This window comes from Calonectris borealis, chromosome 3 (genome assembly GCF_964195595.1).
Source record: "Calonectris borealis chromosome 3, bCalBor7.hap1.2, whole genome shotgun sequence".
Classification (NCBI taxonomy): domain Eukaryota; kingdom Metazoa; phylum Chordata; class Aves; order Procellariiformes; family Procellariidae; genus Calonectris; species Calonectris borealis.
In genome coordinates this window covers 33,886,383-33,910,730 of record NC_134314.1, presented here as the reverse complement: position 1 = coordinate 33,910,730, position 24,348 = coordinate 33,886,383, and the positions used below count along the sequence as shown (strand labels likewise).

At 35.7% G+C, this 24,348-nt stretch overlaps 1 protein-coding gene across 13 annotated transcripts in view; it reads right to left on the bottom strand.

Moving 5' to 3' along the window:
* Window positions 1-24,348, bottom strand: part of FAM135A (family with sequence similarity 135 member A) — a 91,781-nt gene that overhangs the window by 23,773 nt on the left and 43,660 nt on the right. For 11 of the 13 annotated variants that reach the window (XM_075145299.1, XM_075145290.1, XM_075145293.1 and 8 more), the window contains 11 exons: window positions 24,057-24,230; window positions 21,331-21,457; window positions 20,804-20,957; window positions 18,237-18,314; window positions 15,880-15,929; window positions 13,989-14,144; window positions 8,770-8,843; window positions 8,310-8,464; window positions 5,753-8,054; window positions 3,538-3,698; window positions 1,695-1,786 (listed from right to left, as the gene is read on the bottom strand). In XM_075145299.1, the coding sequence (XP_075001400.1) occupies window positions 1,695-1,786; window positions 3,538-3,698; window positions 5,753-8,054; window positions 8,310-8,464; window positions 8,770-8,843; window positions 13,989-14,144; window positions 15,880-15,929; window positions 18,237-18,314; window positions 20,804-20,957; window positions 21,331-21,457; window positions 24,057-24,230 (3,523 nt within the window). Of the gene's footprint in view, window positions 1-1,694; window positions 1,787-3,537; window positions 3,699-5,752; window positions 8,055-8,309; window positions 8,465-8,769; window positions 8,844-11,945; window positions 12,911-13,988; window positions 14,145-15,879; window positions 15,930-18,236; window positions 18,315-20,803; window positions 20,958-21,330; window positions 21,458-24,056; window positions 24,231-24,348 lie in introns of those variants that run through there. The other 2 variants (XM_075145291.1, XM_075145304.1) reach the window with 2 other exon arrangements.

Genomic DNA, 24,348 nt, shown 5'->3' with positions numbered 1-24,348 from the left:
AATAGAAATGAGACAATTACTGCAACAGCAGAAAGAATCTACATTAGTACTGTTTATTCAAAACAAACAAAAAAAATCCTTAAAGCCTTATTCCCAGTTCATAGCTGATTCTCTACAATGATTAGCAGTAAGAAATTAAAAAAGAGGTAGGCAAAGGCTGCCTAAAACTTTTCAACACAAGTTCCAAAGGATCTGTGCTAAAATCTGTAGTGTTCAACATATGGATAAACGATCTGGGAAAGGGAAGAAGGTGATGAGATGTCAGAATTTGTAGACAAAACCAAATATACAGGATAGTCAAATCTAGAACCGACTAGAATTTCAGAAGAATCTTACGGTACTGCATGCCTGAGTGATAAAATGGCAAGAAACGCAAAACAATGTTACATAGGGAAAAATAGCCCTAAACATACATGCAAACAATAATCTATACATCTGTGTTCTATATAATCAGGTACGTTAGGAAAGCAAGGAAAGAACAGAAAATATCAATATAGCATTTTGTAAGTCCATAGCGCACAAGCATCTTAAATGCCCTGTCTAGTTCTGATCATCCTATTTTAAATGACAAGAAGTTTGAAAGTGGGCAGGGAAGGATATCATGGATGACCAGAAACTGTTTCACATGTGATCCTGAGAAATACTGAACGGACTAAGTCTCTTCAGTTGCTTCCTGAGGGAGAAATTATATTTGTTTATAAAATACTTAATTAACTGAAGCGGAAAATGGGGAGTGATTATTGAACTTTTTTTTTTCCCAAAACAAGCCATAGGGGGATTTGTCTAAATTTCCTTGTTTGCAACTGAATTAGTAATGTATACGAACCATAGAATTAATCTCAACTGTATGCTGTGGAAACTGGAAGTAAAATCTTTCAAAAAGAATCAGCCAACATTAAGGAGAAAAGTCCGTCAGTAGCTATTAGGCTCAGTTGTCTCAATGGAATTCACAAATCAGAAAGTTTCAGAACTGCTGACTGCCAAAAACTATAGGGTACAGAAGTGAAAGCATGGCTCGGTGCCTGTCCAGCCTGTTTCGCAAAGCATCCCAGCAGCTATCGCCAGAAAAACGCTACTGCACTAAATGAACCTTTCGTTGCGCCACTGAAGAGACTCTTTGCTCTAATTCATCCCTGAAGTATGTCTAATACAATACATAACACACATAAAAAAAGTAAAAATTGGTCTTCTGTGCTTTGTCAAGTTTACATCTGAAAATAATAAAATTCACAAAAGTCTAACACAAGAGGTAATTTGATATTGGTTCAGTGTCATGATGTGGAGCTTACAGAACACTGACAAAAGAACAAGACAGGTATTTTGTATTTTTCAGATCCTGTGAAATAACACATCTCCCTTCTTGCCACACCGATTTTCACTATCACCTTTTTTACCATTAATATCGAGGGTATTTTATCGACAATCCTAACTGATTATGCTGAGAACTTAGGAGGTATCAGTACACACAACAAAATGGCAGCAACAAATGTTACTTCTTATATATTCACCTTCAATATCATACTAGGTTTTATAATTACTTCAATGCAAGCCACAGATCAAATCATGGATTCCATGATAATACAATAAAATGTACAAATGTGGTAAACTGTAACATGATAGTGCCATTAAATAACATGTCTGAAGATGTACACTGTTTATTGCTCTACAAAAATTCTTCTTTTGTTGGCAAATACCTGATTCCTTTCGGACATAAGAAAATCTATTCTCCCTCCAGGCAGCCCTAGCTCAATGTAAGTCTTCACTAATCTTAGGTCTGCGCTGTTACCTTAAAAGGAAAAACGATCAAGAGTTAGATACTGCAAAGTTAACTTGCAATAAAAGCACTTAGAATACCGAAATGAACCTACGGCACAACTTTATTTTTAAACACAGCTAATGATATTCTCAACCCTAATTAAAATTCAGTAAGACTCGGGCAGATAAACTGCAACACCAAATGCAGTGACAGAATGGTCTATAAAAATGACATTCAACACAGACGCCGTTTAAAAAAGCAAGGATTTACGTTTAAATAAGCAAGGATTTAGGAAGTCACGTTTGATTTTGTCTTAGCATCCAACAGATACATAGCACTGTGAACATTACATTCTTCAAAACCTAATTAACTTTGATAAAAGCCAATTAAAGAAGTCAGAGCTAGCTTGAAGAATTCGGTGAAGGAGCAAGGAATAAGGGCAAGTCATAAACATTTTCATACAATAAAAAGGCAGAGTGGACTGTCAGCAGATAAAGATACATTTAGACTGGTATCCAAGTCAACAAATGCTAGTTTAACTAGCATCCTGAAGATTTCTCTACATCAATGATCATGTATGCTTTTGAAGAAAGAGTACCCTTTCTGCCTTAATTAGAGAACAAGATTTTTATTTAAATCTGTTATTAATAGGAAAGAACTTGTATGAAATCGCCACTTCCTATGAAAATTCTAACTATATGGATTTTTCTAAGGCTTCAAAGACGTGGTTTTTTAACAACAGTTTTTTTGGCCAAATTAACTTTTGTGTCAATATTAGGCACACAATAGCACTTGCACATCTACGCTAGTAAGAAGGAATACTTCTGAGTTCTGTTTTAAAAATGCTTAACAAAGGATGCTTTCTGCCCAGAGGAAGAAAGAAAAGCTATTCTGTTACTTTAATTTTTTTTTAACTTAGGAATTTGAAAAATGAACAAGAAGGCTGTGCAGTGGTAGTCCCGTCCAATATTCTATCTATTGCCCTCTTGTGTTTCCCTACATTTGTAATTTAAGAAGCTTCTCAAAAAAAGACAGAAACATTGATGGCAGAAAGCTATGAATATCTTAACTAGAGGGGATATTATTTCTTAACATGCACATATGCTTTGAACTAAAAGCAGGTGAATATGTTCAAACTATTTAAACTTTCCATCCTTCTTTCAATTAGCAAGAGATTTTCTCATTTCTACTATAGTAGAGTCTCCATCCTTGGAAATATTCAAAAATCCAACTGGATCAGGTCCTAGGCAACCTAGGTGACCCTGCTTTGAGCAGAGGAGTTGGACGAGACTCCAGAGATCCTTTCCAACCTCAACTATTCTGTGATTCAGTAATCTAGCCTTTTAAAACCTTATAAACGCTTGACTGCATTTTACATATACTATTTTTTTGCTAACAAGATACACATATTTTATTTTCCTTCACAATGTAATATTACAAATTCCAAACTAAACTGTTTTGTTAGTAACTCCATTCTATTACCACGATATAGACAAACACCTATATGACATAAAAAACTGGAAGATGTATCTAATGTGAACTATGGCATAAAATGGATTTCTGTGCATGAAAGTTTTACTAAAGACAAATGTTACAGAAAATTCTTAATTTAAACAATTCTATGGAACACACTGTCAAATGTAGCAGTACAATGTCAGACTCCCATTTCCCTCCAATGAACCTATTTCAGAAGCGTTCAGTTCAGAGTTCAAATGACAAAAGCTAAACCTGACCGGTAATCTGAACTGCTATCTCATTCAGTATCACATTCCCCAGCGTACCATCTAGGCCATGGACGCAGACTATAAGATGTATTCCTTCTTCTGAACAGTCATCCTCTTCCATACTGAAATAAGGTATTGAAGAAGCCAGTTTGAAAACATCACTATACATAAATCCAGGAAGTTTAAGTTGCTTCAGTTCTTCTTTAGCCTGTAGGAAACTGGAACAAAACCATATTTATGATAAAACAAGATTTACTATTGCCAGACAAACGTAGGGTCTTCTAGGATACAGTTTTCTACTGTCTTTTTACTTTGTCTTCTATGTAATTGATACGAAGGAAAATGTATCTATCAAATTACTACCTTCACAAAACAAACCAGTTCCTCAAAATATTTTTTACTGCAGCTTCCTACGGCCCCTTTTCCACTGTAACAAAATACCCCATACCCCAAGCTCTACTCTCTTCTCTCCTTTGAACATCTCTGCAATCTCCGAAGTATTTCTGAAACCGCTGAAGATTCTGCAAGCAACAGCTTTGTTTAAATGCAGTAACAAAATCACAGGAATTATAACCAATCAGAAGTCAAGGTAAAGATTTCCACTGACTATTGAAAGTCTTGCCAAACTTAAAACCTATTTCTTAGGTCAGCAGAGAGCTGGAGCCAGTGCTGTAATTGCTCACCAGGAAGTCCCTCTGGTAAGTTGAATAACTGATACTTGATCTAAAAGAAGCCAGACCTCTGATCTTTTAGATATTATATGAAGGCATAGACTCTATAGTTTCTAATAGCTGAGCTCCCCACATGCCAGGAGTTCCTTGTGTTCCTCCCTTTCTTCCCCTTCCCTCAGTTTTTTGTGTATGACCTTCCTACCTAATTAATTGCATGCCAGTTTCCCTGCAGCACTTCAAGATTTATGCTTCCTTATGCTTCTTCCCCTCCTTAATCTGTCTGTTCTGCGTGATTCCTCACAGCGTCATGCTGTATCCCGTCCTCTTGTGCCTGCTCATGGTTTTCCTCCCATTCTACTTTTTGTTCTGTTTTCCCAGCTTCATCTTTAGCTCATTCCTCACTAACTGGTAAGAGCAATCCTCAATGAAGTCAGCCTGGACAGAAACCACCGCAGGCAGTTGGTCTTATCACTCTGCAGCGGAAGTTACTTACGTTTGTACTCAAGGCATGTTTTCTGAACTGAATGTACCAAGGCTGGTTCTCTATGGAGCAGATCGTGCCCTCTGGAATCCCAGTTATCCCACGCTCCGGGAGATTCTGCCTTCCCCAAGGCCAAGTCCTTGATTTTACTCCGAATTCCCTCCTTCTTTTATTATTACAGAACACCCTAAATAGTCTCTGCTTTTCATCCCTCCCATTCCACACCAGTACCCACTCTCCAGTATTTCAGAAGTTACTTTCCTGTCCACTTCTAACCTGTTTTCCTCCACCACTGCTTAGTCCTTCCTCCTGTTCTCAGCTGCTTACCACAAACTATCTGGTCTTTCCTCTCTTCTGCCTGCTTAGCATTCTCCTTGTTTCCACCTCTCTTCTACGCTTTCTTCTTTCTGATAGCAATGTTTTACTTACAATACAACATATCAAGCTGCTGCTTCCCATGTTCAGTTAGCAGCAGGGGGTTATCAGGGAAACTCCTGTGTTTACAGCAAGAGGAGGTGCAACCTGGGATCCCTGATGTTCCTCTAAATTTGGCTTTCTTGGTATCCAAATTGCAGTGTAATTTAGAGCTCTATGGCCTCTGAGGTATTACATTTTGGCTATTTGAAATTAAGATTGAAAAACAAAGCGTCACCTTGGCTAGCATTGCACATTTGCTTCACTTAACTAATTAGATGGACAACCAGTTACAGAATGGTTTTGTTTTCATGTTTTTAAACTCAAAGCATATTTTCCTATGCTTGCTATTTTAACAGCTTCCATTTCATACACCACCATTGTTATGCTCAATAGCCATTATGACATCACTTTCCAGCCAAATGATTATTTTTTTAAAAAGGAACATTCCAGAGAAACAAAAAAAATCATGTTTTGCTTAAAGTTTGTCAAGCCACATGAAATGACAAGATTACTGATAGAAGGAATTCAGTGCTAACACACTTTCTGTCTGAACATCTAAAACATGACGTTACTTCAGTGTGCAGAATCCACACGCCATAGTCCTGGGGGCACTCTGAAGCCTAACCATGCTTCTTTTCCCCTTCTAACCTACATTAACATACTTTCTAAAAGTAAAAAACTTTGTTTTAAAACAATCACTTACGCTAACATTTGAGGTTTTGGGGAGCTTTCATACCAGGAAACAGAGGAAGCTGAGCTGTAGGATGTGCTGCCTGGCTGTTGTGTAATTGCATCAGATTTATTCCTTGAAGAACAGATAACATTGCAAGGAGAGTCTCTCAGAGAAGAAGGAAAAGACAGACAACCAGGAGTACAGACAGGAGGCACAGTCATTCCATCTCGCAGATGCCCACTATCAATCCTTTCAGATCTCAGGGCTCTTTCTTCTGCTGAGACATGATCCTGGTCAGCACTGGAAGCTCCATCTAATATACTATAGTCTGTTTCTTCATAATACCCGTTTTCAATCATTTCTTGATCCTCCTCTTCTTCCTCGTCTTGTTGGGAAGAGCAAATAATTTCGTTTTCATATGCTTCCTTTTGAGGGCTAACAGGATTGCTGTTGTCCATAGGCCAAATATCTGAAATATCAGTGCTGCTTCGAGAGCCAAAATAGTTTTCGACAAGTCCTTGCTTTACCATGTCAGTACTACTGGTTGGAGAAGGATTATCTGTACCAGTTTCACTTTTAGCTACTGACAGTTCTTCAGTTGTCTCCTTTAGTTCTAAAGGTTCGTTATGTTTTCCTTCATTTGTTTTTTCAACCTCATACACTGCATTTACAGATGAAGAAGCTGAAACCACAGATGGCTCACCCATACAAGTAATTTCCAAACGCAATTTAACTGTTTCTTCTGTAGTGTTAGGATGCCTTTCAAGGCCCTGAGAGTCCTTGCAGGTTGTACCAAGGTCTGCCTGTGGGCTGTAACTTCTCACAGCAGTAGACTTATCCTCATCTGAAGCAACTAAGTGTAAAAGACCTTTTGTTCCTGAGAGTGAGGAATGTACAGATAGAGTTTTGTTATCCGAATGCCCTGAAAATACAACACACTGTTGCTGCAAATTGGTGTTTGATTTTTTACTGTCATCACATTTTGGCAAGTCAATTGCTCCAAGATCCAATACCGTTTTACTGTCACTTAGCTGGCATTCAGGTACAATAGATATCTTTGAATTCTCATCAGGTGACAGCTCATCATCATCTGAAGGCAGAGAATTTATGGATGTCAGGGATGACTGTATTTCACTTACAGCGCTGGTACTCTCAGTGCAATGGCTTTCTATTGCGTTTTTTATAGCACAGTCTGGTTTTAGTAAAAGCTGAGGAAATACTCTCTCACCATTGTATGCACCTTGCCCTTGAACATTTTCAAAAACCTGATCAGGGTTGGGGTGAGTTGCAAAAGAACTTGGTTCGCTTTCTACACCTGAATCTGAAAACCTAGAAGAGGCATATGTCATGCTAATATCTGGTAATTTAGTCATGTCTCCACTTGCAGAAAGTTGACTTTCTTTTGTACAAAGAGTAGGCTGATTACTTTTTGTTTTTGTCAAGATGTCACTGATATGTCGGAAGTTTCTTTCGTGGACATCTTCCTTTTCAAGCACTGGTTCCTGTTCTCCTGAATTCAATTTATTTCCAGATTCTGAAGACTGAATATTGGGTGTCTGCACTCCGTCTTGCGGAAACTCAGCCCATGATCCAATGTGAACAGTTACTTTCTCCCCTTCATAGGGATTCTTATTACTTGGTTTGACCTCAATTGTCCTGACTCCTGAGGAAGCTGGTTGACCTCCATGACAACCTTCAAGTGTACCTCTGGGTTGTAGAGCACTGTCTGCTTGTATAGTTCCAGAACCCGTCTGGGAGATAGTCAATCTACCAAAAATAGCCACATTTTCACAGTGCACAGGGCTACCCAGACCTGATTGGACACCTTCAATCTTGGCAGTCTTGTCCTCACTTCCAGATGGCAAAAATGGAAGTTCTCTTTGACTTATTTGCCTGGTGCAGGTCTTTGTATCACAAGGAAATCCACCTAATGTAGGGTCCAGCCCTTCGTTAGCATTGCATGAAGGCCTGCCTTCTGAGCTTCTAGAGGCATCTTCCAGTGCTGCACTTTTTAAACATTTGTAGCCTACTAAGACCACAGAGTCCTTAGAGATCTGTTTCACGACTTTTTTTGGGTTTTCAGGTTTCATTGTTTTCATGAGCTTAGTAACCTTAACTTTGGATTTATTTGCATCTTCATTTTTCCCTTTCAAAGTTTTTGTTAGCGTCTTTTCGCTTTCTGAATGCCAAAGGTTGGAGGCACCTGCAGGTCTTATTTTCAGTTCCGGGCTAGTAAAACCAGCTACAAAACCTTCTTCAGCTTCAAATTTATCCAGTTTATTGGACTCTGACCTTGGAAGACTCTGAACTACCAACCAGGGTACATCCAGATCTTTCACCAAAAAAAGCAGGGGGGGGGGGAAAGAAAAAGGATTGTTTACAACAAGATTATGCAGGTAACTGAAGCTATAAAATACTATTAATTATAGAACTTTACACATCCTCAACACTCAAACTAAAGAAACATTTCCTAGCAAATAAATGTACTCATTTAAAGCCAGCAAGAAATATAAAGAAAAATACGCAGGTTTTACATAATTGTTGCTCATTTCTTCAAAAAGAAAACTGCACTGTGAGGTGTGTTTACCTTCGGTAATTGAATCTAAATATCGATCTTCAAAGATTATAGGCAAGGAGTTCATATCTCCATCTAATTCACTGCATTCAATAGGGAGGGGTGGAAGAGTACTGCAGAAGGAAGTGTTTTTGATAGCTGCACACATCTGTAGATGACTTTGAGCACTGAAAAAAAGGAAGTAGTCCTACATGAAAAAAACAGAACTATTTATTTTTACATTAATAGAAATTAGCAGTAGTTTAATTCACTTTAGTAGAAGCTTTTCTACTAATTAGTTATTTAATAGCTTTAATAGTTATTTAATAACTTCTTATATAACTTTCATTAAAAACTTCAAATCTATATTTAGAACATAAGTTTCTCTTGAACTTGTTATGTAAGTATTTTTGCAAGACTACTTCTACACAACACGGACTACAGAATAACAGTACTACATGCTACATACTGTGCACTTCAAAAGGCTACTCACTGTAGCTCTTGATAGGCAAGGGCAGCTTGCCTAGGATGCTCAAGACAAAAGAATGCTTCTGCAAATCTGCGCACCTGCAAGATCCAAATAAAGTTAGAGCTTATTTAATATTGCATACAATTTTTGAAAATCCACCCGCATTCCTACACAGCAATGTTATTAACTTGTATGTATTATATAGACAGTTACTTTTTTTAAATGTTCAGTCTGAGTGGGAAGGAAGAGGATGCCACAGACTAGCCACTGAAATGAGAATTTTAATTTGTGCACTGGATGACTAAGGGGAATTATATTAGATGCAACTGCCTGCTGAAAACTTGATTACCAAGAAATCAATCATCCAAACCAGGCTCACCTGAAACAATAAAACACAAAAATACTAAGAGAAATTTCAGTGAGAAGAAAGGAAATGACTGTTTGATGGACACTTCTGAATGTGCTTGAGGATTACCTTCAGAAGTAAAAACCCATTAGATACTCTGCAGTCTCAAAATACAGAGATGTATGCGTTTCAAACTTTACATGAATACTCTCTAGCCCACAGTAAACTACTGTGCAAAAAAATCTTTTGTTTGTAAAGATTTCAGCTGCAAATGACAAAGACAACAACAAAATGTATGCTAATTACAAGCACTGTATTCAAGACTTAATTGTAGGCTTGAAGTCAATAAACCATACAATACTAAAATGGTATTTTATAACATAGAGGAGCATACTTTTTTATCATCAAATACATAGCGTGGAAATAGCGAGTGTGAATTATACAGCAATTTACTACAAATAAAAACGTAATCAATGTATTGAAAATGCAGTACATAGAAACCCCAAACTTAAGGTTTTGCAAGACGAGATTTCTCACATTTCCAATATTACATAAATATATTAATTCAATCTAGATGTATTTTTAGAACTTTTATTTTTGCAACTGCCCAATTACCTGCATCAAAAAAATGCAATTCAATGCAGTATGACAGTATCTTGTTTGTTGTAACAAGACATACAAAAAAGAGAATGTGCTGTACAGTGGCTGTTGGCAACTGCTTGTGCATTAATTTGGGCATAAACATAATTTTGTTTATATCAATTAAAACAAAATTTCTATCCCACTTAGAGAACCACATATGCTGCTAGTCTACTTAGTCGATCATTTATTTACCAACCACTTCCTGGTCCTCTACTCCTTTATCTCCTCAATATACTCTGGGTCTTCCTCTTAAATTAGATAATTTTCTGAACAGACCATGAGAGTTTGCAGTGTATCTGGTGGAGCAGGCATCAGACCTAGTTCAGTTCCCTCCGCTCTTTCACTTCCCTCAGAACTGCGGCCAGCATCCATGTCTACCCTGAGCACAGACATGGTACTAGGAAAATCCTGTGCATTAACTGGCAAACATCAGACTTTCAGGACCACATTACCTTTTGTTCAGAGCTAAACTAGTTTTCCCTCCTGATACACTGCTCAGTATACTTTTAGAGAGTACTGTTTGGATGAAGTTTTATATTCTGTAGCTTCTACTTTTTCCTCTTTTTTCTTTTAATAAAAGAAAAACTGGAAAAAAATTGCTCCAAGGTGCTTAAGAAAAAAAACAACCACAAACATTAAACCCCCAATCTCTAACCTGCACCAGAAGCTGAAAGTCCTGTCTCAACTGTATTATATGAAATTAATCTCAGTGATAACATCATATGTGAATAGTCATGGAAGATGTTTTGAAGTAAAAAGAAAACACTAAATTCAATACTTTCTTGTAAATGCAACTTCTACTCTTAGCAGTGACCAGACAAACAGACACACAGACACAAGATGTACCTGCTGTCCTTCAGAAATTATGTTAAGAGTTTATGCATACACACGTGGCATTAGAATCGGTGTTCCTAAGTATTCCTCTGCACTTCCCCAGCTGGCTTTTCTAAACGGACATCTACCTTCCAAACAGATGGTTTTGTCAGAGCTAATCCCCCAACCTTTCCCCCAGAAAGAGAGAAGATCATTATACAATAGACTTAGAGACAATTTTGCTGGTTAAAAAATTAGATTTTAGAGCAAGTGATTGCAAAGACTGGACTGGTTATCATTCTAAACCAAGCAATTTAAAAATTAATTAAAGATCCTAATCAATCATGTAATATGAAAAAAAATAGTAACAGAAATATTGCCCAATTTGTAGATGTCTGTGGTTAAAGCCAGGAAAGGAGCATAAAGCTGTTTCCCAGGACGCAAGCAAGGTGGTTTTGACTTTAGATGTGATCAATCACTTTACCACATAAAGTAACTGGAGTTATATGGAGACCAGATCTTCAGAATTCTACCACTATCTCAAACAGAAAAGGAAGGGGTTTTTTTGTTTGCAATAAATCCCATTTGTAATTGTTTAAGTAATTCCAGTGCTTTTGAAGAAAATCTGATTACCAGCTCGAGACAGCTCTTAGTATAATAGCAACGGTATAAAACTAGTTGAAAGCAAGATCTGAAAGCCCACATAAATCAATATTAAGGAGAGAAAAAAACCCAAACCAACAGTAGTTTATTATGTTTAATCAGTGCTTCAGTTATGGAAGGACTGAGACATATGCTAGGATGCTGTTAAACAGCCTCTGCAGAACCAGAACAACTACCAGCTGGTGCTAGTGACTCAGGCGCTACCAACTTGGGCCAATGACTTTGGCAGGAGGAAATTGTATCTGCTACTCCTAGTCCCTACAGGCTTCCCAAAATTATGGTTTTTCTGGTCTTCCCAATGTAAACAGAAGAGGAGGAAAAATCGGATAGAAAAACTGCTGTGGAATATATATTGAGACCCCGCACATTTATGAGCAGCAGTCTGAGATCCTAGTTCTCAGTTCTCATTATTTTAGGACTAATCAAACTAAAAGAAATAATTTTGGAAGAGCATGTTCAGACCTACCAGAAGATGTCACTATGGAACAAACAGGTGAACTAGTTTAGTGTGCAAATTTTTTGTAATATAAAATAACATGCTCTAAGCAGTTTTTTCAATAAAACGCAGTCTTTGATGTTTGGGTAGATAATGTAGTATCCAGTAACTGCAAAACTCAATAAGAAATAGCAATTAGACACTTCTTTAAAAAATAAAATAAGTTCAACTTTTTCAGTTATAACAAGGATCACCTCTGAGCTCAACTTAGAAGGCTCCTAAGTTTTAGAAACTCTGTGTCCCTCACTAGCAAGCTACACTGAGCGCTATGTAAGACTCTTCATCCCCACACCACTATGCTGCAGGTGCAGATTCATACCTCCAGAAAAGAGTTTTTCTACAGCTTTTATTAAAGAATAATTTGCTTTTTTCTTATTAAAAAAGCAAAAAATTAAATATGATGTGGTGCTTGAAGCAAGTTTATGCGTAGTGACAGATAACAAAACAAGTGCGTTTAGCAGCAACTGGAAAGGAAAAAAAATGAAAACAAATTATACTTTTTTAAAAAAAAAAAGTGAGGAAGGGAACTCCTATTCAAATTTTGGACTGGAAAGCATCACAGAAATACTTTTAATATGCACAATATCTCAATTCACATAGTACAATTAACTACTTTGATTTACAGTCCCTAAAATAACTGCAGTAAAATTCAATATTTAAGGTATTTGAGAGCTAAAGAGAATGACTTACAGAGATTTTAGAACAAACCACATTTAAGAAGCTAAATACATAATCATTAGCAGTATCTTTTTTTTTTAAAATGCTGGAGCAGTAAAAAAAAAAACATTAATACTTCTTTTGATTTTATTAAATATATACTTGTACAAACACTAACAAACCAGCAGCTGAATGCAAGTGCAGGTGAAGTGGTTAAGTGAAACAATATTCTCATTTCACACCTCCCACCAGTTAACTGAAGGATTCCAGAATTTATACGAAAAGTACGAAAAGGTAGGATTCATAGATAGCCAGTAAAATGCTCACACCTTCCTATGGCTAGCAAGTCTAACAAGTAAGCCTTGCGCTCTTTCTGAAAGATTCCATTTATTCTCCAGAATAGGCCATTTCCACAACCATGATTCCGTCATTAAACAATGTGATTTATCAAGTCTGTACATAACACCACAGTCCAAGTATCCTTCATAATCAGTTTCCCCTCCAGAACCAAACAAGAAAGGTTTTTTTTGATGCAAGTGACAGAAATGCTGGTGAGACAAATCAAATCTCTGAGAAATAAAGCCTTAAAACTGTTTTGGATTGCGACTGTTACAAAGCACTGATAACGTGTATTCTCATTAACCAGACCTTCAAACAAGCTCTCTGCAAATGGTTGTACAAGAAACGCCTCCAGATAATCTCTTAAAAACAGCATTCTATAATGTGTGTGAGACAAATGCAGATTGTGATGTCAGACAGTAAAGATGCCAAGCCAGCTGAAGATCAAGCTGTGTGTTTGACGAGTAGGGGTGGTGGGTGTCATTGTTTATTTGTTTTTGTTTTAATGAATCTTACTCTCTGAAAACTTTAAAATGTTAGGTTTCTTCAAATCCATGGCCACAAAGGATGAGAGGGAAAAATATATTTATTAGAAAGTGAAGGTAATGCTTTAGTTCATATTTGAAAATATTTCACTATGGGAACTAGCATTGCTGTGGTTTTGCGTGGAGAAAGCCCACACAACTGTATATACACATATACAGATCAACTGTGTGTATAGGTACTCACTATATATATTTTTATACATATACACACACACTCACATGCCAGATCATTTCCGATACATCTCTTCTTCTTTTTTAAAATCCCACTTAAGAGACTTTTCAAAGCTTATGAACGTTATAAATTCTTAATTCAGAAGGAAAGCACACTTTGTTTTATGATGTAAGCAGGCAGCCTAAATACAGTAGGGAAGTAAAATGCAGGGTGGGCACTAGGCATGGCTCCTGCAGAAAAATACATCATTCTGCACAAATACATCTTATTCCACAGACTGCAATTTGCCTTGTGAACTGCATTTCTTATTCAAAAGATCAATGAGTTAGTTGGTTTGTAAACATAAATAATGTATTTTATGTATTATATTCCCAGAATAAGCTCTAACAACATGATACACAAGCTAACAAATGCAATACAACAGCTCCCTTTATGATTCCAACTAACCTTCCCAAATGAAACTATAAAAATTAAAAACTGGAGTCTCATTTTGACACACATTTCCGTAACAATGTGTCCCAGTAAGAGTATGAACGTGCCAGAATTCCTAAAGCCAGAGTCAATACTTACTCTTAACGTGTGATGCTCTTGTGCTAGCAATGCTGTGACCTCCTCTTGTAAGGTAATGACCTCCAGAAATTGACCCCAGAGAGCCATTAGAAGTGAGCAAAGCTGAGCAAGATTCATATTTATAAGTTCTGCCAGTTCATCAGGATTTTCCATTTTCTGAAAATAGGAAGACATATTTACATGATTAACAGATGACACCATAATGTACAGACAAGAATCAAAAAAAGCATACTTTATCTTGGTGAAAATTTTAATTTAAAAAGTAACTCCCAAATGAGAACTGTTCTCCAATGAGAATTGAATTAATCTATGTTAACAGATTATTTTATTTTACTAACAGATTATTTTATGTTGCTTTAAATATTATCCAGTTGTCTTTTAGAATTAGGACTCCTGACCTTAAATTAAAGCAACAATTCCATTTATGGCAACCATAATTGAGTTAACAACTCTTGTATTTTCTAACATGCAGAAATATAGGAATCAGCAATCAGAAAACAGAAAATCAATACTCGCTATATGTTAGTCCAAGTTTGATACAATTGTAAAAATTTAATAAAGACTATTTCAGAATAGTCACAACTCACAATAACATCTACATACACTTTGAACATGCTCAGGAACCAGTGTTACAGTATAGGCTTCCTAGAATCAGATCACACCAAGACAAACTCAGTGCGAAACAATTTGTTCTTTCTTAATAATGTACTGTAAACCTGAGATATAGTTCCATGCCAGTCAATTGTAGACTACTAGGCTTATGTTCCCTGTCATTTTAGAAAAAACCGTAATTTTTCAGAAACTCATTGCAGGCACCTAAGGCACTGAGGCAGAGGGTTTAAAAAGTAAAGATAATAAAAACCCAACTCCAGCAATATTAAAGAGCAAGTAGAAAAAAGGATTGCAAATACTGAAACACCAGCTTAGTAGGCAAAAGTGGAAATAAGAGGAGGAAGAACTTCTGATGAGAACTGCACAAAACAACAGAAAGGAGAAAAAGGAAAAAATATAAACATACTTTAGCAAGCTAAGGAAGAAACTAATGAAACAAAGTATCATAGGTACTGAAAGAATTTACAGAAGCTATGTAAATGTAAAAAACCTTTTAACATATAAAGTAAGATCATTACTTGCCCATAGAGAGCTAACTGTGCTGGCTTTGTCTCCAGTTATACAAATGATATCCTTTTAAAGCCAGTATTACATTTCCTTGCAGTTATACTACTTTTACAGTAATGAAAGGGTCTTCAAAAGCTAGGCAGATGGCCCACTCAGCAGCAAAGCATGGACAATCTTTCAGAAAAGTTTTAAAACCTGTGCTTTAAACTTCACTGTGATAAGGAAATTAGCTATTCAGCTGGGGCTAGTTCTGACTAAGAGGAGAGTGGGGGAGACAAATCTAAGGAATCTGAAGTAGACAGTGTTTCCTTGAGAGTGTAGGGAAAACAGGAGAAGGAGACAGCATCAGGACAAGTCCTTCCAGATAAGGGGATGACTTGGAGAATCTGCTTTTGTACAACTTGCTACTACTGCTTGATCTTCTATCATTGTTATTTGATACCATCAAAACCAAAGAATTCAAATTATAAATGCAGAAAATTCAAAATGTGATTTTAAGACAAGTAATCCACCTTTCTATAATCTTCAGTTTCATAGTATACAAAAGTTACCATGGCTACTACTGACACACCAAGCCACCAGATCAATATTTAAGTTTCGGAGTCAGTTGAGCAATTTCTCTTTGAATGAGGAGCAATTGAAAGAAGTGTTGGCAAAAACATACAGGATGTTATCACTGAAACAAACAGTTTATTCCCAAATAGCATATGAAATCAGCATACTCTACTTTCATAGTTATTTCACTTATTTAAAAAATAAAAAAAAATTGTACCTTTACTTCTTCACACAATTCTGTAAGACGAACTTCTACATCTATGTTTTCTGGAAAGATGAGAGGACATATCCATGAAAAATGTACTTTCCAAGTTGCAGAGTAAAACCAATTATCTCACAAAACAATTTTAAAACGTAAAAAGAAAAAAGCCCATCAAATAAAAATTGAAGCCATATTAAGTACCACAATCAACTTTAAATCAAGTAAATTATAAACTCCCATTAAAATAATTTCTTACTGATTTCTGAGATTGAGGACAGAACACAATTAATAAAAAAGGTTTGCAACTGAGTATCATGATCACTTGTCACGACACCTTCTCAAGGATACTGATTTTCCATTCAGAATTATAATTGAAAATACTGTAATTTAGATGATACAATTTGCAGATTACCCACTGAGAGCTGCTCAACTATTCAGCAGCAATGTCATCGTTCACAACTGAGGTAATACAATTCCTCTTCTACCTCCGATTTTCCAGAGATACCTTATTTCAATACCATTTTTCTACAGGCATATTATTTACCTGATTTTTAAGCTACATGAATATAAATACAGTTCTTTAATTGTCTTAGGAATTATATTTTAGTCAAATAAAACTGTTCATTAATTGATCTTTCTCTCAATAACTCAATGTTAAGAGCAAATCAGTCTTCCATGGTATGGCAGCTTAAAATGGATCTGAACCTTGAATAACTTATTTATAAAGAAAACAGATTTATTCCTTCATGTAAGATGTTTTTCCTTGCTAATCATTCCTATCCTACTTAAGGAGATCTGATCAATTAAATAATTATTTAGTACTATGTTTTGATTTCCTTCTACATCTGAGGTACCAGTAACAAGGGAACAATTTATACACCCTAAAATGGTCTGTGACAAATATTTATATTTAAATTCATTCTTGAAACACAGTATTAAGGAGAAAACCTATAAGGAGAAAACCTATGTTTCTTGAAAACATACACCAACAAAAAATGCCTTGAAACCCACAATAACAAATTTAGGATATGGATAATGAACATAGGTTTACAGAACGGCAACAGTGTGTTTACTCAACTTGTCTTCAAATAATACCACCTAGATTTGGTAAGTATATATTGATTTTCAACTAATTGCATCCATTATACTTAGGTTTAAACCTAATGCCAAACAAATTAACTCACACAACTCAAAGTTCTGAGAAAATATGCAAATTGCAGAAATGCATGAAGTTCTCAGAAACAAGTTTAGAAATGTTTTTGAAAGAAACTACATACACCTATATTAGCTAAACAGTACTTGATGATAATTATTCTGAAAAGATATGAAAACAGTGTAAGATATGATACTACTTCTGGTGTGTTTGTGGCTGCACAAATTTTATCATTAGTGAAAAAATTAGATGGCTTACTTATGAGACACAATACTGATTATTTACCTTGTTTGTCACACTGCAACTGAGCCGTAGCTTTGAACAACATTTAAAATTCTGAAGTCTAAAATCATTATGGAAAATCCCAGACTACAATGTTATATTAAAAAAAATAAAGAAGACAGAATAGAGACAATACAAGACAAAAGGAAATTAAATTTTAACATTCTACAGTAGTAATGTTCACCCAGCAAACATTTGATGCAATTTTGCTGGGTCTGCTAAAAAATAGTTTTGTTTTCTTTTTAAAACAAAACCCAAATGCAGTTATAGATGATTAAGCTGGTGACCTACTAAGAGCTGCCATTTTATTCTTTTCCCATCACAAACTTCCTTGTGCTTAAACAGCACTGTCGTCTTTTGTCCAGCATCAGGCCAACACTGACACACTCCAAAGGGAGAACTGGCCATTTAGATATGGACAAATGCACCTTAAGCTTTGAGAATGTCTTGTGTAGTGTTTGGAAGAATCAAGCCTTGAGATACCAGAAGCAACCTGAAAGATTTCTCGGGAGCAAAAGGTATTAGTCTTTAATTATCTAAAAAATTGAGTCTGTGATGAATTAAATGAAACCATAATTTTTAGCTATTTTATTTAAATGGTGACAACTGACTGAACTCTTAAATAATTTTTGTTTAGTAAAATAGGGCAACACTAAACCAAAAAACAGTAATAATTTCTCATTTTATTATCTATATTCAGCCTAGAAATAAGTAGCTCAATTCTGCAGACTTCAAAGTTCAACATAGGTTCGCTATGGCTGAATAGTGAAATAGTGTTCCTGTTTACAAAAGAATATAGTATTTTGTATTACTAATAAGAATATAATATTTTGTATTACTAATAAGAATATAATATTTTGTATTATTAATAAGAATATAATAATTTATATTATTAATAAAAATCTGAGGGGTTATATCACCTGCTTCGGAAACATACCTAGGTAGGCGTCTCTCTGGGTTCGTGGATATTTTCTTCTGAGAAGGCGTTCATAAAGGACCTGCATGCTGGCCTTGGCTAGTTATAGGGATTGCACACACATCACTAGTTACTACACTCCTTTTTTCATCTGTGATTTATTATTTGCCTTAAAGTTAGTAAAGAAAGCTTATTGCTAGCCTAGCAATTAGTCCAGTTAGATCAGTACATGAAAGCACATAATTTTAGTGTAGTTTCTAGATTAGATATCACTCGTGATACACATTAAGCTAGCATTTTTTATTTCCTAAAATCAATAATACTTAAATGCTCAATTACAATTATTGAGTCCAACAGTTGTCTGCACATGCTTCTGCAAAATCACTGTCTTGTATTAAAAATATATGACCGAGCAATAGCAAAGCAAACAGTAGAAACAAAATTAAAGAGAGAATAATTTAATTTAAAACAAAAAAGTGACGATTCTGGGATTTAAACAGGACTTGACATTCTCTTCTACAAAGCCCATTTAAACTTCACACATAAAATCTCCACTATAAAAGAGTTAATTTACTTTAAAAATTAAATGCATATGACAATTGTGTACTTTGTGAAGTCCAGAGAGCTTCAATTTCTTTATAGACATCAGAGAAACACAGCTTTTTTTTTTTTTACTCTTGATGGATTTTAGAAAAATTAGCATTAATGGTAGGCATTAGTTATTTTTCATGAGCGAAAGGTGAGTAATAGTAGCATAATTAATATTTACATTATTAGTCCTTTTTGTTATATCAATTGTCCCAATCAATGTATATACAAAACAACTGAAATAAATGAAAAAAAGATTTACAAATAAGAAAACAAAGTAATTCTAGCAGAAACTTAAAAAATAACAAAAAAAGCCCCCAAAGAAAACAAGCCAACAGCAGAATATGTACAATGAATGTTAAATGTAAGTAGTAATTTTCTCTTCATATATTTATTTTGAGCATTTCTATTCAAGCTTGCATTCCTAAAGGTAAGCTAAATTACCCACAGAAATGACAAAAGGTCTGACTCAATTTCCACTGAAGCTTATGAAAAAGTTTTTGGTGACTTCAGTGAGGTTTGAAAGATACAACCCAACTATGCAACTCAATGGCTGGCTTTTTTCTGTTACATATATATTTTGTAGGAACGTTTTAGGCAAGTTGAAGGTCCTATCTGAAACATTTAAGTATCAAGATTTAGTCTAAGCCTATCCTTACAACAACAATAGGGCCAAGAGATTCTCTTTGGGAAAAAGCACATTTTGTCCTTAAAAGGAAGGCCAAGAGTTGAGTCATTCCTTTAACTGGGTGTTCCCCTCCATATCAAGATTAAGATAATTGACACAGAAATATTCTTTGCACCATAATTGTAGCAGTATTTTTGCTTCTAAAAAGAAAAAGCCTCGGTTTCTGGTATTTTCCTATGCACAGATTTGTAATGCACTCCCTACCTCAAAAAAAAAATTTCAAAAGATAGCTTTGTATTTTGTAATATACAAGTGAAGCAGTCTTTGTTGGAATCACAATGGACCACATCACATTTTTAAAATAGTTTTCATATCTCAACTTCCAACCTTATTGTTTCATAATGCTTAGTTTTGACATTAGTAACAATTAAACAACACAAAATCAATAAATGCTGTCTCCAATCAATGTAAATTCCGAAAGACCTATTTTTTTAATTTAAATAGAACTTTACATGACTAAAAAGGTATCTCCTTGACGAGGAAAAGGTCTAAATCATCCTTTATAATGCCAATGTATTTTCTTTTTATTGTCACTGCTCTTCTAGTTCACAAGTTCGGGCTAGGCTCTCTAATATACCTGTGTTCTACAGAAATGTAACGTACATTTCCATATGTTACATTTCATGTAATATTTTCACAGTTACTTTTATCAAATGTAGTTACTAGAAGTCTTCATTGCCATAGAACTTAAATTTCTTTCTATAAGACTGTCCTGTAAGAGTTTAATTTTACCTTTATTAAAGAAATAGCTTCTCTAAAAGCATATTTTAACTAGTCAGCTTTATAGAAGCAGTTCTTGTCTATGCAGATCTTTTCCGAAGTCTTAGGTAACTAAGTCTGCTTAAAAAGTTACACTACAAATTAAGTCAGCAGCAATTTCTTCTTGTAGGCCTTTTTTCAGATAAGTTTCCATTATAATATTCTTCCCAAATCAAAGCTTACAGAGTTCCAATTTTTATAGAAATATACAATGTTTCCTTATAACAAACAACCAAGCGCAGCATGCTACTTGGATTAAGAGTTTCTCTAACTTTCTCACCACTAAACACAGTGATTTGAAATAACTGGGCAAATCAAGACCAACAAGAAAAAATATATTTGCATAAATTCAGGATGTTATCTCCTCATTTTATTAGTAACGCGACAGTATTTGTTTCTTTTTTTTTCTTGAGTTATTAAATTCCAGCTCAGTTTGAGCAAAAAGATTTTAGATATACAAGATGTATGAAATTTATGCCAGTTTAGTCTAGAAGAGGGGTATTTTTAATAAACATCGACAGGAAAGTCATGCATTTTATTAAATTCAACATACCCAGTTCAATTCGGTGAGAAGAGGGGAGCTCCTTTGTTATCATAATGAAATAGCTGTGTAACCCTTTGAAAGCAAGCAGCAAACTGGCACAAAGCGTATAGTGGAAATTATAGGCATGGCTGAGGAAAGACTCTGAAACAACAAAACTGCATCCCTAAAAAAAAAAAAGAAAAAAGATGAGGCACATATTAATTTCATACAGTAAATGAAGTGTTAACAATGACTAAAAAGACAGATAAATGAATTGCCTCTTTTCACGAACCTCGTCCATATTTTTGCGATTTTGAATGGATTGCGATATCTTAAAAACAAGGTTAAACACTAAATATTGTAAGCTTTCCACCTGCGTGCTCCTGAAGCATGTAACATAGCCTTTTGGAACAATTTTTCTCATTTCCCATATCATGTGGCACACCGCAGTAAGTCTAACGAAGTTCATTCTTTATTAAGTAATATTACTGCAGAAAAGATAAAATTAACACTGCCCAACAAAATAAAAGTAAAATGTTATACTGATATATTCTTACATCTGCTGATAACTGTTTTGTGTAGTTATTGCCAAAGACCACACTTTCAAGAGAAGGAATCACAGAGTCCCTGTTTTGCGCTGGTGCATTCCTGTTCAACCATGTATTCTTCACTGGGCGAGGAAAACTGCAAAAAGCACAAATGAACTTATAATTTGAACATACTATGTGTCACAAATCTATCGTAGTTAAAACAAATTCTTGATTTTTCTTGAAAAGTAGTAGAAACAAGGACTCTCAGTAATATCTGGAAGTTCTTAGCCTGGTGGGCTGCCCTTTTAAAACCCCTCAGGATGGCCCAGATACCTCAGTTAGTCTCTGGTGCTGTGCTAGGGGAGCAGTGCTCTTCAAAGCATATCTCGGCTAGTTGCAGACATTTAAGGAATTACTACCCTCAACTGTTCTGTTGCCATCTCTCACCATGAAGGACAGCAGATTCTGTGCCAGGAGATTGTGGAAGCTCTTCCTCCTTATTTCCAATGCAAACCTCAACTAATTTAAACAATATTCCTGAAAGTTTAAGCCATACAGATAAATTTTGATCCGTAACACGTAAGAGGCATTCATTTTCTGTCAACTTTGCTGTGGGGACTTTACCTCTTAAAAGTGAAGCAGTAGCAAGCAGTTGGAAAGCTGTCACCCAAACTGCCATGGCTGTTTTCCTAAGGGATGCCTGACCTCTGCCTACTGAGGAGGAAAGGCCATCCTCAACCCCTGGGAGAACAGAGCATCCTACAACAGTAGCCTTGTGAGGACACAGAGCTAGGAAAAATTAATGAAAGGCGAATGAACATAGAAAGTGGGCACTTTTAGATAATGGGCAGAAACAAGCAATGACAGGTTAATAAAAAGAGTAGATTGTACAAAACTCCAGGGCTGTAACCAAGTGGAATTATCTCCTCTCCTTCACGGAAAGTGTTAATACTGGTTGCTCCTGAGAGAAGGAGAACCTGGATGCTACTCTGAAAATGAAAACACTCAAAAAGTGACCCCCTAGGAAAGGAAAGGATGCCAATAATGTGAGCGTGACCCAAACAGAGGAGCAAACTGTCACCCAGGAAAGCCCAAAGGACAAAGGGGAGTGAAGTCTGCAATCAGGCTTTTCAGGAAGAGGTGCTCCAGAAAAGCAAGCGTGATATGGATACGGCAACTATAAAGTATTTGCTAAGTATTACAATATGGGATAGCCCAGCTGAAATAAAACACTGTAAATCTGAAAGTTTCTTCCTCTCCCCACTCCAAACTGATTTAAAGGACAACTTGGATCCTTAAAATAATTTTATGGACACCAGTAACATTCTGCTCTAAAGATAACTGAAGCAGCATGGAAGTTGCTGTTTTGTTTCAGTATCTCCTTACACAAGCTATATCAAGTTGAGGTTTAAAATTAAATAGCATTATTGTATCATCACTTGAAAAGCCAAAAACAGAGGAAAAATTGGATCAAAAACCTTAGATTTTCTGCAACCTTTTAAAAAGTCAGCAAGGACAAATACATTTCTGGGTGAAAATTAGTAACAAAACCTGTTTTTCATTTTCTCACAATGAAGCAAAGTTCAATCCTACAGCTACGGCATGAATACAGGGGAAATGCTTAAATTTCACTTGTGGTATGGTGTGACAACTTACACTTTACATACATGCTGCTACTTTAAGTGCGTTATTTTATCAGATGAAGTCTTTAACAACAATACTAGCTTAAGATAATTCCCACTTCCTCACTACTTGTTCCTCTCCCAAATAATACTGCACCACCCCTTCAGATGTGCCAGTTCAGTTACTATATAACCACACCTAAAACACATCACCAAAACAATCCAACTTGGAGGGGAAAAAAAAGACAAAAAAGAAAGCAAGCCAGTTGAATCCTCCAAAGCAGCACAGTCCTACTGCACAGAACAGCTGTCTAACATACATAGAGACATAGCTTTCCATGATGTGAAGACAGGGACAAGCAGTGGGAATAGTGTAAGCTAAAGGTTTGGACATTTATGGCACAGCCTGAATCTGAATTTGAAGAAACTTGGGGGAAATTGCATGGAGTATTTAAAGACCATGAAAGAAGGCAAAGATAGATACGCTGAAGAAAAAGCTGTGTAAAGAACACTTCATACGTGTGACTGACTGTATGGCCCTTTTTCACACTTACTTTTGAGATAGAGAAGCGAGGTAAACAGAGATTGCAAAGGGTGACACAAGTCAATGAAATAAAAAGGCTTCAGTAAAAATTAGGCAAAAGCTTTTTTAAAGAGAAAATGAAATTATCCAGTTCCATTTACTTTAGGAAATGGTAAATGCATCATTTGCAGACATCATTGCCATTACAGTAGTAACTGAAAACTGTGAAGAAAGCTAACAGAAGATGCCCTATTTGTATTAATGGCACCTATTTCAGTCACTAACTAGAGTGAACAGCAGATTTTCCCGATTAAGAAAACGTATAAATATTTATACATATAAATATACATGTATAAATACAGACATTTATACATTCCTCCTCTTCTCTGGTCTTGGGTATTATCTCTCATGTACACTACATACTATTATTCGTTCCAGGTAACTTTGAAAACAAGAAGTTTCTCATCCCTCTGGGCCCTGAATTCCAAAATCATCGGAAAGAAAACTATATTGGCCACAGATTTAACTCCTTCCTAAGTATTCTATTTTTAGAACATTTCCATTTGGACACTCAATAATTTATTTGCATTTTATTAACAAGAGATTACCTTATCAATGGCTGATGCAGAGCAACCAAAGAAGCATGGACTACAACCGATATGACAGAAAGGTGGAAGTAATCAAACATAACATTGACATAATGATGAAGGCCCCGGTGTAAGTTAAAGTGCAACTTTAAAGTTCGGCTACTAATTGGCTGTAGTGTGCTCAGGTCATCTGGTCTAAAAAGAAATTAAAACAAAACAACATACAATTAGAACGATCATATTTAAAGTGCAAGTTATTAATAACTGACGCAGATAGCAATTTAGCATAGGTCTATACTCTGGAATGCAATGA